This window comes from Lineus longissimus, chromosome 6 (genome assembly GCF_910592395.1).
Source record: "Lineus longissimus chromosome 6, tnLinLong1.2, whole genome shotgun sequence".
NCBI lineage: Eukaryota > Metazoa > Nemertea > Pilidiophora > Heteronemertea > Lineidae > Lineus > Lineus longissimus.
Genome location: NC_088313.1, coordinates 17,338,706 through 17,353,875, shown reverse-complemented (window position 1 = coordinate 17,353,875; position 15,170 = coordinate 17,338,706). Strand labels below are relative to the sequence as shown.

Below are 15,170 nucleotides of genomic sequence, written 5' to 3'. Positions count from 1 at the left end.
CCATGAAATCATAATGTCCACATTTTTGCGCATTGTCTTCTATAAATTGTTTGATACGGTATGATACGTACGGTAGAAGTTTCAAAAATGAACAGAGAGAGGAAAGCGAACACTTTGAGAAGCAGACCTACCTGGCCATGTGGAATAAGTGGAATGAGCGGAATGAGCGGATTCTGAACAAAGTCTGGTATAATTTCATACAGAATGGAACTTAATGAATTCATTAAGTTTTAATTTGTTCGATACGCGCAAAGATTATGTGAAAATCGCTTTTTACAGTCCTTAAGCCACGACTCGCAATGAGGGCATGAAAACTGGTCTGTAGGGACAGTTTAGTTCAGTCAGTAGCCGTCCGCAGCGCTGTACCGTATACCTCCTTTCATCTTCAGATTTCAGGCATGGCGACGATCTTGGCGACAAATACTGGCTTTTCCGCGTGATTGAAGCCCAGAATCCGCTCATTCCGCTTATTCCGCTCATTTCGTTAATTCTACATGGCCGACCTACCTGCATAAATCATTCCTTTTGTTCGAAGCACCAGGTTGACCGATATACAGAGCGACAACTTCCTTTACATACGTCGACACATCAGTAAAACCTTGTGAATTAAGGCATGCCTTAGCTGAAGTTTAAAAGGTTACAAGTCAGCTATTGACTGATTTCATAGTATAATCTTACCTAAACGCAGCAACGCATATTTTACATGAGATTGATGACTTATCTCCGCTTCAGACTAACAAAAAAATCATTTCAGGAATATTTTCTAATGCCTAATTAGAGTACGACATCGGTGAGTCAAAAGCTGTCTTAAAACCATTTTTCTGGAGGTTGAATGATCATGACTCAGACGTCATTACTGCAGGTACAATCAGTCACTTTATTTTTTCAATCAGTCACCTAACGTATATAGTGTACACAACATTAGCTACAAGCAACCACAACCAAGTTGAAACAAGATCATCAGTCAGTCAAATTCATATTCAAAGCATTCTGTTCATGTTTCAAAATTATAGTCGGATAAATCCTAGAGATAACACGAAAAGACAGAAAAATAACACCACGTTATGACAACCAGCTTCTTAGATGAAATTAGCACCAGGGTGTACATTGCAGTGACATTGCTGTTTATATCAGCCTGGATTGGGTTGTTCAACTCAGGTTAATCACGAACCTGACATTAAAACAGAAAAACCCGTCAAGTTGATGTCTAGAATTGCTTGGAAAGAGCAGGGGAAGTCGTATCTAAATTTAAATTACTTACATTCCTTTGTGTAGTAGCTCCCAGCCATGGTACTGTCTAACTTAATTTCACATCCGTCCTTTAGTATGTCACATTGCTGATTCGTTGAATTCCAAGCAAAGGCGGTACAGTTTTCCCCCTTTGCCTCGCACTGAGCGGTACACGCTGGTAGATTAACATTAGCAATTCCTGTCGTAGGGCCCAGTTTGGAGCATTGTCCTTTTTCATACTTGTAACCAAGTGGACCTAAACGTTAAAATACGGAAAACAAACTTGAAGAAAAGAAGCAGCTCGGGTGGCACAGCTTCGCATTCTGACATGAGTACATGAAAATCATGAACTTCGACCTTTTTACTTGATGAAACGAAATGCAAACCTCGGTGCTGCCAAGTATAAGTTGGCGGTGCTCAATCACCTAATTAGAGCCTCATTTTGTCTGGCTGGTCCTACGTTTTGACATGACTGAAAAAAAATATCAGTGCTGGTTTCCGTTAGTAACGCTCCGACTATTTTTAAAGAGGGTTCGACCCCCATCTAATGTTTAAAAACGAGAACTCAACACTGGTATTTTTTTCATGGTAAATGTCTCCGAGCTTATCAACGCCGAATGTCATAAATCTTTTGCGTGTAATTTCTAAGCTCCTACGTAAAAAGGAAAAAAATTTAGGTAGAGTTGACGTAAAGCCATTAGCGGCTTCATCTCGGACGTCGCGGGGGTGGTCTCTGGCATTGTACGTACTATACACTTACACTTTGCATGCAACAAGCTACCACATATTTTGTAGTCCAATGGCGAGCGCTGCTGGCGAGTGGGTGTTGTGAGAGATCGATCGGTGCGGGTACGAATCCTGTCTAATTCTGTGGTGAAACTTTACTTTACTTACTTTGATTGAGACACATTGGTGGTTGGGAAATAGCGTTCAAGAAATAAACTGACGAAGGAAACGGGCGTTTGTTGGTGTAGGTACAATCCCTTGTATCGTCAAGTGCCAATACCGCTAGTACCGGGTTGGGAGTAATCGGCATTGCAGTTACGTTTTGGCAGAGAGGTCCAAGAGAGTAATTAGTCGCAGACGTTAGGTTAGTGTTATTTACGATTGTATTGATGCAGGACGAAATGAGTGCGTCAGAAATGAGAGGCGTTGCCGGTACAAAGGTGAAGCTGTCGTCGATCTGAAATGCAAAAGTGACTAACAAATCTTATCAAGTCTACGACTGAAGTTGACAAAATATAAAATTGGCTCATTGCTCAATGATTCCTTGAGCCTGCCGTTCAAATACATATTCGGCTAGTGATATCAACTCAAGGGAGCTCTGAAGACTAAGACGGGGCCACTATGCCAATAAACCCAATTGATGTCTAACCGTAGTAGCACGAAAAACCGCTCACTTGGCTTCGAAATACACGCCAAGAAATATATGCATGAATCGAAAATGCTGGGTTTTATTCACCAATCACGAACACAACAACTCCGAAGAGTCCTTTAACAGAAAAGGCACGACGCATTCTCCGCGCTAGTGATCAGTCGCTCCGTCTTTCCTCACACCATTACCGTATATTTCGATCATATTTCTATGCGAGATGCTGCCACATCATTACAATGAGGCAGCCTATCAGATTCATCAGAGAGGTTCAATTACAATTTTAAGATCAGAAAAAGTCTTTTTAATCTCTTATCATTGGTGATCACAATTTCGCTTACGGTATTTGAACCTCGCGCCTAAAATTAACTAGCCATCATATTCACTGATTCAGTGTTTTTTGCTTGATATCCTTGCCGGTTTATGAGATGCGACCAAAACGAGAGGTACTCTGCATGTAGAAAAGGAAGTTTGAAACTAGAGCTGCGTGCAGCATAGACGGAGTGATATCTTTTCTGCCTATAACTATGCTAGTCCGTAACTTACCTCGACTGATCCATCCGTAACATTTGGTTTGGCTAAAACATTCCCAAACCCTGTGACTTGAACGGAAATCATCCCTGTAATGAAGCCACAGCCGCTCACAAGGGCATCCTTCAAGGCAGTAATAGTGTCTGCAATGAAGCTTTCCTGCACGAGGGCTGCAGCGATAAAGAGGTCAGCCCCACCATTACTTCTAGCGCATTCTGGCTGGGTTGTTGGTTTGAAGGTCTGCTTTATGGACACCCTTCGACTGACTGGTGCTTCCACAACTAAAAAAAGAAAACAAGGTGTGGGTGACGGTTTAATGACAGGCACATTGACCAATTATTGCATCACGCATTTTTATACAGTAGAACCTCTCTATTAAGGACACCCTCGGGACTGGCAAGTGCTGTCCTTAATAGAGAGGTGTCCTGATTAAAGAGGTCAAACTGAATGGAAACAACCAATTTAGGACCTAAACTAGTGTCCTTAATAGAGAGGTTGTCCTTAATAGAGAGGTGTCCGCTAAGGGAGGTTCCACAGTACTTTACACGCTTTCTTATCCACTTCGTCCCCACTTCATCCACGCATACCCACGCACTACCAAAAGCACGAGCAGATCCAGATTCGGTCAGCCACCCCTCCCCGAACTTGAGGACAGATTCACTTTACTAACGTTGTATAAAGCTCCAATTTCACGCAATAATGAGTAAAACTGAGTTCTGGATACGGCATCTATTGATGGGCACTGTTTACAGCTACCTGTTAATGAAAGTCGATCAAAATATATGATGTCTGACCCAGATCAAGGACACAGGTGTATGCCCTATTGTTTTAATTGGGACGGGGTGATATCATTTAGTGGGTATTGTGTAATCTTGTTCTCAAACGTAATTTGAAATAAGATGGGCAGGAATAAATCATATCATGACCAGGACAGGATAAACCAAAAAAGTGTCTTATCCAAAAGGATATACTTACACATAGGGCAAGCACGCTCATAATAACTAGTATTAGCAGCCGTGACCTGCTCACTTGCATTGTACATTGACGCTCTCTGTGGTGATATTTTACAGACGCCAGTTACGGGTTTGGCATTCGGCGCCAGCTCGTAACTATATGACAAGCAGATGAAGGGTTTGTGGTTCTTGCATATCGCCGCGCATCGTTCCTCCGTCATCACGTATGTATCATTGGGATTCGGTTGGTCAGGTCCATACGCGGTGAAGAATTGGTTTGTGGCTAGACCTTTACTTTCGACTTTAGCTGAGAATGCAGTGCAGGCTGGAAAAAACCACAAACATATCATATGGAAGGAAAGTGTGTACTTAAGTCTACCGTAGTGTATACAAACTCAGGCTCAGTGTTAAAGACACTTTGAGACATAACCCCTTGAGTGCAAGTTTTTCGCAAAAGAAAAGTACTAGGCAGGCAAAAAAGGGCAAAGGAAAGAACGATAGGTTCATTCGAACTGATGATTTCGAACGATCTGTTACGGCTCAGTAAAAGATCTTAAAGGCCATCTGATGCGTCAAACAAAAGAATGGATCGAACTGTTTTTGAAAAAAGACATCTGGCCTTATCAGCTCATAGCACATAGAAGCCGGTAATGCATCTGATGCTACATCAAGACTGACCTTACCTTTTTCGTAGGGAAGACAGCTCCTTTTCATATCATAGGCGCTATGTGTATTACAGCTTACACCAGCGTCCAATGTCGTGTATTGATTTGTGTGGAGTTTAAGCACTGCGCATCCTCCACCCGCATCTATGTTAGGCATAGGGGCAGGGATATTTGCCTTTAAATATCGGGAACAGTCAAGCGTTTTTGCGTAGTTGTCACTTCTAATCATGAATGTCACCCTGATTCTCTGCGTCTGGATAAGAAAGAAATATCCGCATGAAATGACGAAGATTAGAAAAAGCTAATATTTTAATTTAAAGCAAGACATTAACACCATGACAATTCACCTACTGGAGCCGAGTGGGACGTTGCGAAATACAATGTACATTTTCCTCATACTACATGAGATTCCACGTGAGATCAGAAAGAATCAGTTGTACAGTGTGACTATTTTGGATGTTCCTGCCATGCAAAAGTCTTCGTTTTTACTATCTGTTTGATGTTTTGCGGCCAATCTCTAGCTATTCAAAGTTCGATCAGCAACTACGTCGATACCAGCCGTCGACACTGCGTCCTTTGTCGATCAGCAACTACGTCGATACAAGCCGTCGACACTGCGTCCTTTTCGATCAGCAACTACGTCGATACAAGCCGTCGACACTGCGTCCTTTGTCGATCAGCAACTACGTCAATACAGGCCGTCGACACTGCGTCCTTTTCGATCAGCAACTACGTGGATACAAGCCGTCGACACTGCGTCCTTTTTAGAATATCGTGTGTGGAAAATCCTCGAGTGATTCCGAAACTTTGTACTGAACTAGATATTTTCATGACGCTGATTATGTAGGCAAATACCACGTTTACAATTTTATCAGATCGTTGACCAATGTATATATGATTATGATGCGACATCACCACCATTTGAAAATTCATGGGAAATAGCTATTTTAATCAATATTTTCGTAAATAATTCACATTGCTAAGTTCAGAGTTTTTTGGCTTTTTCCATTTGCATAGAACAGAAAATGCATTAAAGAGAAAATGGTGTTGTCCTCTCTGTCTTGTGTTCCGAGCGAGGAAAATCCGTCCTGACCTTCAGAGCCTTGAGAAAATGTACGCAACAATACAAACGTACATGCACTTACCAAAATAGCTTCAGTTGTGTTGGGGAATATTACTTTGACCGTCAAAATACTGACATAAGGTCCAGATACGTCTACCCCAGTCATAGCAGTGCACAGAAGATTCTTTTCAGCTCTGAAAAAAACAGTACATGTATTGAATAATAAAGCTTCAGTGGGGATAAATGGCAAAAAACCTCAGCAAAAATTCTTTTCTCCCAAAAAATAATTGGCATATTGACTTATTTTGGATAATAGTGATATTTTGAAGCAAGAGCTCTAGATCCATGTAACGCTTCTCTGGCTTTGCTGCACTGACAAATCAAAAAAGTTATAAGAAGTGAAAACGTGTTGTGAGGTGTTCTTGTCCTTTCATTTGTCATGTTTGTAATGTAAAAACGGCGGTTTCCGCCATTCCATATCGACTTACGCATATTTCTTGGAGAGATCGTTTCTCAGTACGACTGGAATTATATTCATCATGCAGTTTCCACTTAATGCCCCACCGGTGGTTACATAGGAAGACTCAAAACTAACAGTAAAGTTTGGAGCTTTTCCGAGATCTGCAAAAAACCAACTTTATATGTATGTGATCAACTCGAACATCAATTATTAAGTATTTGTTCAGGTGAAATTCAAAAACCTAAAATGAATTTTTCAAATATCACATCAATCCTAATATACTGCAAGGAGAGGAATCACGTGTAGGACCCTGGGTATTCGCTGGGGTTATAATAGACGTAAAGTGCTTGTGTGTGCAATGATATAAAACAGCATACATGCATGCCAAGTTACGTCGAGCTGGCGAGTGTCATTACACGTGCTCGGAAGCAGGCCATATATAATCGATGTACTTATATGTAGGTCATACAAAAACAATGTACTCGGACGAGAATTTGGCTCATTTATGAGAGTAGCGTACCCATTTCACAAATGTAGGGATTTTTCGTGGCGCAGACCATCTTGATCCATTTATCAGTTGAATTTTTGTCGACGCCAGCACATTTAGCAGAGGCGGGGGTAGAGGTGTATGTAACGTTGGAAGGTAGCTTTGCCGGTCGCATGCTTCCGTCATTCCACACGGCAGGGTCGCCATTAAGTCCGATGAAGGCAGGCCCGTCACTGCAATAATAAAAACAGTATGACAAGCCTCTTTTATATATAGGCTTACATGTCAGGGCCGTATTTAACTTTTTTGTCCAGGGGGGGCAGTGGGATAGATCGCCGTGGGACAGATCGCCGAAGGCGATCTGCATGCGCCGCAGGCGCATCTGAACGGGGGGGGGGTCTGGGGGCCCTCCCCCAAGAAAAATTTGAAAATAAAAGGTCTGAAATGGCATTTTCCTGGCATTTGGAAGTGTGAATCAATAGTATTTTTACTCTAAATGAAATGGCCAGGGCCATTGTGCTCACCTCATGTGGAGGAAAGATGGATAAAGAGCATGGTATTGTGTCATGTAGTGTTAGGTTTGATGTAGGTCCAAGCAATTACAATTTCCCCAAAATGGCCAATTTACAGTACATTCGACCTCTGTGACCTTGAAAAGTAGGGCAAACCAAAGAAGACCCAGGTGACACATTGAATGGTTGTTAGAATTAGATGTACCTATGATATAAAATCGGGCAAGTCATTACTAGGAATAATGGCATTTTGAAGAATTTAGGATTTGGCCCCCTCCCTGGAGGCCAAACGGCAAATCAGATCGCACCAAACTTCGGTACCTGAGATCACCTGACCAAGTGGTACATGTGTCCTTAATTTGTGATCAATAGTCATTGCAGTTAAGAAACGTGCCATAGTTACGGCCTGACGGCGAATTTACGCCATTTGACCTCTGTGACCTTGACAAGAAGGTCAAATTAAAAACCTGTGCGACATATACTGTATGGTGGTTAGATGTACCCATGATATCAAATTGGTGGCAATCGGGCAAGAAGTTAAGGAATAATCACATTTTTAAGGTTTTTGGATTTTGCCCCCTGGTGGTCAAGTGGTGAATCATATTGGACCAAACTTCGGTCCCTGAGATCACCTGACTAAGGGGTAAATGTGTACCAAATTTGGTATCAATAGTCATTGCAGTTTAGAAACGTGCCATCGTTACATCCTAACGGCCAATTTACACCATTTGACCTCTGTGACCTTGAAAAGGAGGTCAAATCAAAAACCCGGAGGATATATGATGCACCTTTGCTAGAAGTACCTACCATATTTTTTTCAAAATTTCCCGACTACTATTAAGGGAGATATTGCATATTTTCACTTTTAACGTTTGGCCCCCTGGTGGCCAAACCATGAAACGAATCGGACCGAAACTTGGTCTCCAAGGTGTCATTACATAAGGGTACATGTGTACCAAGTTTCAACTCAATAGCTCTAACAGTTACGAAACGTGCCCTGCTAACGGACGACGGACGACGACGGACGACGACGACGACGACGACGACGACGACGACGACGATGACGACGACGACGGACGACGGACGCCACGGTATGGGATAAGCTCACCTCTGCTTAGAGGTGAGCTAAAAAGGACCACTTTTATGAAGTATTTTACGAAAATACCACATTTGGACAGAAAATGTTAATTTGCAGATTATAAGGGTTGCACCTGAGTTGATAACATCTGCTATCCATATGCTGCTATCATGCTGGTAAAGCTATGGCTAAGATTAGTCTGTCTTTTTATTACTGTCTGAAATTTTTTTTCTTCAACATTTATTGCACAGGGGGGGCAGCTGCCCCCCCTGCCCCCCCTCTAAATACGGCCCTGCATGTATATTGTCATTAATGTTGAAGCAGATTTTAAGTATCAGTTAAACACAAGATTGCTCATCACAGGCCCTCCTAAACCAATCATGAGGCAACCAGGTGTTAATGTTAACTTCTTCGGCCCTTAAACATGTTAAAGAATCTAGGTTCGAAACGAATAATGGATCATTATCAGTTTCACCAATGACACTCTAGAAGGATACCTTAGAAGGATATTATGTTACCTATCTTTTCGACACGAATGGAACCTATCCAAGACAGACACTAAATAGGGAGATTACATATGATCATTCAGGAAGTTAGCCTTGATTGTGCGGAGTGCGGGTTAAAAAAACTCAACCCCATTACCTCCGGCCCTACCCATTTTAGAACGGCCATGGCGGCTGTCTACCTGATCTGTCAATGTTCTGCCCATAAAATAATCAAGCAAGTTGGACTTACACTGCCATATTCTCCAAAGCAGTTTGTTCCTCTTTGCTGTCAATGGTAGCAAGATAGCCTCCAAGATCGCTGCAATTTGACTTTGCTTCTGCAAATGCTGCTGCATTCGCCTTTGGAGTGTACTTGAAACAACTCATTGAGCCAGGAAGCCAGGTCCAACCCATAGGACACGTGTAATCTGGACCTGCAAAAACAAATCATACCATTAATCAGAGCTGGCCGGATGAAAATAAAAGAAGCAGAAATTTATATGCAATTTGGCCCGAATATTTTTTTTGGAAGTGACTACTTGGCAAGCCCGGCTTACCAAACAGCGACTTTTTCTTGTCCTGAATGGAGAGCCGAACTCATTAATATTAAAGTAAAGTCTCCAGCTCGCCAAACAGGGTAGATTTTTTACCTGTTTGGCAAGCCCGGCTGGCCGAACAGGATGGCTTTTTAGTGCTGTTTGGCAAGCGGCTCTCCAAACAGGACAAAAAAAGATGCCTGTTCGGCGAGCGGCTTGCCAAATAGACCCGGCCTTTTTTTCGTTGCTTTGGCCAGATTTCTGCTATGGGGCATTGAAGGATATGCCAGTTGAGATACAAACCTACCTGCTATGCACCAAACATTAGCGCCTGTCGCCTGCATTGTACATTCCGTCACTGTTGTTCCGTCTGCCAGAGACCCGGTCTTCCCATTGGCCATCCAAGCACACTCATTCCTCACGTAACTACCGTTGTTTTGTCCTGGTAATGCTTTGACCTGGTCTTCGGTGGCTATGACCAAACCATACGCCATGCATGCCTCCTTGGCTTCATCCAGGCTCTTTAACATATTGTTGTTTACTCTCAAGAATGGTTTGAGAAAAACTCCAGCCGTGACTGAAGGTAAAATGAGAATGAGAATAAAAGTTTGCATCTAAGGTTCGTTTTCTTTTTTACAACCGTATTCAATTTTCGCAATTTCTGCACATGTCTTGGTCAATCAGTGTCATTCGCAAGCGACGCCTCCTATCCCATTTACAGAGGCTTTTGAATGTTAAGTCTGTGGAAACTACCCGATAGCACTCGGTGTCGTTTGACGATATTTCAAAATTGGCCCCAACAATGCAAACAATTATTGGAAGACAGTGATTTTTTTTTAAAGTTATGAAAGAGCGCTATCATGCACATATTACCAAAGATAGATTGATCTGATATTTCTTACTTGTGTCAGGTACTGTATCATGCCACCAAAACATTGGGCAGTATAGTCTCTATCTTGGTAGTTCGAGTGTCTTGATCGCCCGGCCAAGCTGAGTGCCACAAATCACTTATGGCATTCATACTGTTCCTCATGGTTTTATACTACCTTTAAATTTAGAGTACTGACGAGATCCATTGGTGGCCAATATGTCATAATCTGTAAATCACTAGGTGAATATACCCGAAATATTCTAGGAAGCTACTTCGAGATGAGAATATTATACCTACCACCACCCTGGGCAGCGGCTTGTTCGATTACTACCACCAGGGCAACTGAAAGTAAATTAATTTTCTTAGAAATGTGAAACCACTGGTGTTAGACCGTTGCAGTCTCTTGATAAGCGACGAATAAGCTATTACTGCGGGCATATATGAGGAGTGAATTTATTGGTCTAATACGGAGTAAGCAATCAGTGACGACTGAAAATAGATGGATATTCTTCTTAAATGTGGATGTGGGTAAAGCAAATTCGTCACGGCACAGTTCCATGTATGGGCAGCAAGGCCTTGGCTGATGCTAGTCTATTTGAATTGAATACGAAATTCAATGATAGGCCTACATGTACTCTTACTGGAAGGATCGAATATGTACGGTGTTATGATAATGTATACATGTATATCGCGTTTGATTGATCATCTTGATATCATTATGAAGGAACTGCGGAATGGTGTTAAGCCGTTTAAACCGACTTCACAATGTCAGATATGTTGAAATGACGAATGGGTTTAGAAAGTCTACAAAGCATGAATTCATAGAGATTGATTTCAATGATCTTACTTGCAATGCATGAATTATTATTAATGATTTCAATTGTTGAATAGTTGACACCGAACAAACTGTAAATTGAAGTTTATATTAAAGAAATGTCAATAATTATAGGAAGGATGGTTAAGATGCATGAAATACCCCTTTTTCAATATGTACATTGAACTTTGGTATTTTTTAACTTTGACGAAGGCGGTCAGGCCCGAGCTTGGCTCCACATCGTATTTATCGGGTGGGCCACAAACCAAATGAGTACACAAGCAAATAATATGGAATTGAACAAAAAGTAGAAAGACTGTACCGGTCCGAGACCTATTAAACACACATCAACTGGCAATATGTGTCCATGAATAAGATGCTGTAAAAATGCCCCATTATATCAAGAATATTCGATATTTTGCCAAGGATTCCTAGCCATTATGACACATATGAATATAATCATGGGTGAGAAATATATAAATTTGGTTCCCTTACTTCTTGCATATATTTATTATTTTGTATTAACACTTGGAGTAACGGGGTTTAAGTCAGTCAATCACATTTTGAGTGGCCCACCCGATGTAATTGTCATTCTATACGCTCTTTTTCACTCACATACATAAGAAAATAAATATGACACAAAAACCATAAGCGAAATGGTCACAATCAGAAATTGAAAAGTGTACATTTTTTAATGCGCATGACAACATCATTGCAGTGTATAGTACACCCAGGTATATGGCACGGCTTAACCCGCCGGCCATGAGGGAAATCCTTTATGGCCCAGTGGTTGGCGCGTTGGCCCTAGAGTGGAAGTTAAGCAACGATGAGCGCGGTCAACCTTCGGATCGGTGAACGGCGCGTACAATACATGCAGTACCTCGTTAATTTGAAGTCATGTCCCCAGGAAATCCAACATTGTTGCGGTTTGCAACACTTGCTTCAAAGATCTTAATTTTTTTAATACTATGAGCATGTGTGCACACATTGGCATTAAGCGTTCTGACCGACTTGTTTCTCTCCACCACACCTCTTTGAAGGTTTTTCTTCTTCCACACGAACGGGGGACCTTTTCTCCCGTCATGAGATAGCCTGGTACGGTGATATAACAAATGTCAAACTAGCTAACGCCTGGTATTATCGAAAATCCTGTCCATTGACATCAGACGGAACCACGTCACGATCACTTTTTGAACCCAGATAATGACCCAGCGGGATGATTAATGCCTACGTGGCCACGGGTCTTCTCCTTTTGACAAAATGGCCTAGATTATCCAAAATATCGTAAAGTTCTGAAAGCCACAATAATAGCCTTTCAAATATATGTTATATTTGTCCAGTGAACCGTTCGGTAGAAATTATATCGAAATGTTTGACTAGCGTCTAGGTGTGGTTTAAGTAAGGTTAGAAAGGAGAACATCGCAATTAACTCTATGAAACAGTTCTTTATTTATTCATCTCCTGAAATATTAATTGATACAGGTGTAATCGTTTTAAATGTCCTGGGGTAAGGCGGCTATGCTATGAGGTACTGAATGTTATGAGTCTCGATCTCTATAGCCAACAATTGGCACAGATCTTTTTTTTGGGGGGGGGGGTCATTTTAGAGTACTTTACCGGTGTCGGGAACAGGGTAAACAATTGATATCGTTTACCCTAAACGATATCAATTGAGAAAAAAAGTGAATGATACGCTTCACGATCATTGTTTCGGGTTTAAATTGATCGAAACAAAATCTCAGATTAGTCCTAAAATGATCATGAAGACCGATGTTAAAGCTTGGTTCTGGAATGAACCCTTTTCACCCATTTAATGTTCGCTTCCAATGTCCATCGGTATTCTTAACATTGTCTTAACAGTTTCATGACTGCTTGATAAGGGCTACAATATCGAGGCCTACATGCATTAAACGGAAACTGGATATTTTGTATGTACTTCTACATCAACTCGTTTAGAAACAACGTCTTCGAACGGAAAATGTCGATTGGTAATTAACAAGCTACATGTATCGTTCAGTGAAGCAAAGAATAACTGGCCCTAGTCACAAAATAGGTAGTGATAATGACATCTCAAGCAAATTAAATAATTGGCCAGCATATTAAACTCATTCACACTGAGCAGGTTCCGTTGGAAAACTTAAATACATGTAAATCATCAGTAGTTGAGGATATTTAATTTATTACTAGAAAATCAAGCTAATATTAACATGGGAATGACGAAGTTGACTTAAGTGTTATTACTTACCTAAAACAAAGGCCCACATGCCGAGGCCCGGTTTCGTCTTCATATTCCAATCGTGTCTTCTCCGTTTGGCGTTCGGTAGAAAACAACACAGCTGTCCCTCTTTCAATCACTTGCAGGCCTAGCGACGACAGGCAAACTACCCAATCGGGCAGCAATCAAAATCACGAACCGTGAAATATCAAGTACGTTTACCCTATTTTCACCTATCTGAGACCGGTTTTGATAATTCCATTCAAGCTATATATTGTGCATAATGGTCGTTCGATGCTATTCAACATGTTCAACTTGGATAGACGATGGATTGAGCGACACCAAGTTGGCCGGCGATGGTCAACTAGAACCTTGATTCAGAAATCCGTCTGAAAGGACGACCAGTCATTTTCACGCGCTCAGTATACTGAATAGGTACCGCAGGTAACACTCAGGGCCTATTGACGTTGAAGGATGTTAGAAAGTGAGAAGTAGCCCTGCTAAAGATAACGTTAACGTTATAAACATATCTTTAAGATTCTTTCTTGGTACTTTTTCAGGCCGAATAGCGCTGTCCAATCCTTCTAAGAGAGTTATCACCCCGTAGCAATTTGGAATTTAGTATTTGGGGTCTGCATGTATTGTATCAGTATGCTGACGCTATCACAGACTCCTTCTGTCGCCCGCCAACCAGTCGTGACGTCAGAGTAATCTTCCACCAATGTGTGGCCAAACGTCAACAGAATAAGGTCACACCTGTTATCAGTATAAAGGTAGGCCTGACGATGAGTTATGCCTGTTATGTTAGCAGCTATAGCTCCACCCGTAGTTCACAAAAGAAATGTTTGAATAGGGAGAGGTAGTTGACCATGTGTGCTAACTCGACATCTTAATGGCTTTCCTTTGCAATCGGAATTCATGGGTCGGGCCGACCCAGACGTCTGAAAGTCTTACAGAACAGTTGACTATTGTAAAATATTTACTGGTACTCTCGAAGACCAAAAGCATTCGTATTTGAATTATCTGGTGATATTTGAAAAGCCTTTCTCAAGCCTTTATTGGATGTTATAAAGCTTGATCTCATTTCGCTTCAATGATGGACTTTGTGAAATCGCCTACGTAAGTACTTTGCTAAACAACCGAAAACCTGAGCGAGCGATGACGCAGCTTGACAAGTCTATCGGCGAGACAGAACCCATGTGGCACATCAATGCACATATCATAACATATATATTCTTAAATAAAACAATGAAAAGAAAAAAAAGAGAAACAATTGAAAGGAAAAAAGAAAATGGCATAACTACTTACTCATCAAGTGAGAAGAAAAGCTGAGACCATCTTTGCAAGCGCAGTCGATAAAGAAAAGTAACTAACACATGGATTGGCTGCGCTTCTTTATTGCACTTAAAATTCGATAATTCGATAGTCCGATAAATACCATGCAGGAGAGTAAAATAAAGAGAGAATTGTCCCCAAATACCCAGACACTCCCCAACAGACATGATCAGTGTGGGGATTCGGACAGTGCCAGCAAGTCACTGTCCGCTACGGTTACAACAGCGCTAGCAGACGACAATAACAAATTTGAAAACCCCGGCAGATTCAACAGCGAATAATTCCTGTTCTATGGCACTCGACGTGGGATTTGTTGGTGGATGCGGACGAGATCTGCGCGTACACCACGAAATATTGGTGGACCAATTGCACGTACACCACCACATTACCACAACAAAATGGTTCGGCAATCCATTGCCGATACAAATTCGCCCGGCTTGTTAAAAGCTCGGCTTTGTCGTGGTGTACGCGCTAATGGATCGGCAATTAGCTAGTTAGATGGTTCGGCGAAAGACGGCGCTATGTTTGTTCATCCATTCTACGGACTTTTTACTTATGGAACT

At 41.6% G+C, this 15,170-nt stretch overlaps 1 protein-coding gene across 3 annotated transcripts in view; it reads right to left on the bottom strand.

Annotated features, from left to right (window-relative positions):
- LOC135489476 (uncharacterized) overlaps positions 1-13,444 on the bottom strand; it is a 46,815-nt gene extending 33,371 nt beyond the window's left edge. For all 3 annotated transcript variants that reach the window (XM_064774849.1, XM_064774850.1, XM_064774852.1), the window contains exons 1-13: positions 13,303-13,444; positions 10,541-10,585; positions 9,680-9,949; positions 9,087-9,270; positions 6,795-6,994; positions 6,303-6,435; positions 5,897-6,008; positions 4,770-5,004; positions 4,109-4,411; positions 3,149-3,414; positions 2,125-2,413; positions 1,262-1,486; positions 508-622 (exon numbers count right to left, since the gene is read on the bottom strand). In XM_064774849.1, the coding sequence (XP_064630919.1) occupies positions 508-622; positions 1,262-1,486; positions 2,125-2,413; positions 3,149-3,414; positions 4,109-4,411; positions 4,770-5,004; positions 5,897-6,008; positions 6,303-6,435; positions 6,795-6,994; positions 9,087-9,270; positions 9,680-9,949; positions 10,541-10,585; positions 13,303-13,345 (2,420 nt within the window). In that variant the 5' untranslated portion in view covers positions 13,346-13,444. The remainder of the gene's footprint in view (positions 1-507; positions 623-1,261; positions 1,487-2,124; positions 2,414-3,148; positions 3,415-4,108; positions 4,412-4,769; positions 5,005-5,896; positions 6,009-6,302; positions 6,436-6,794; positions 6,995-9,086; positions 9,271-9,679; positions 9,950-10,540; positions 10,586-13,302) is intronic.
- Positions 13,445-15,170: the final 1,726 nt, after the last annotated feature.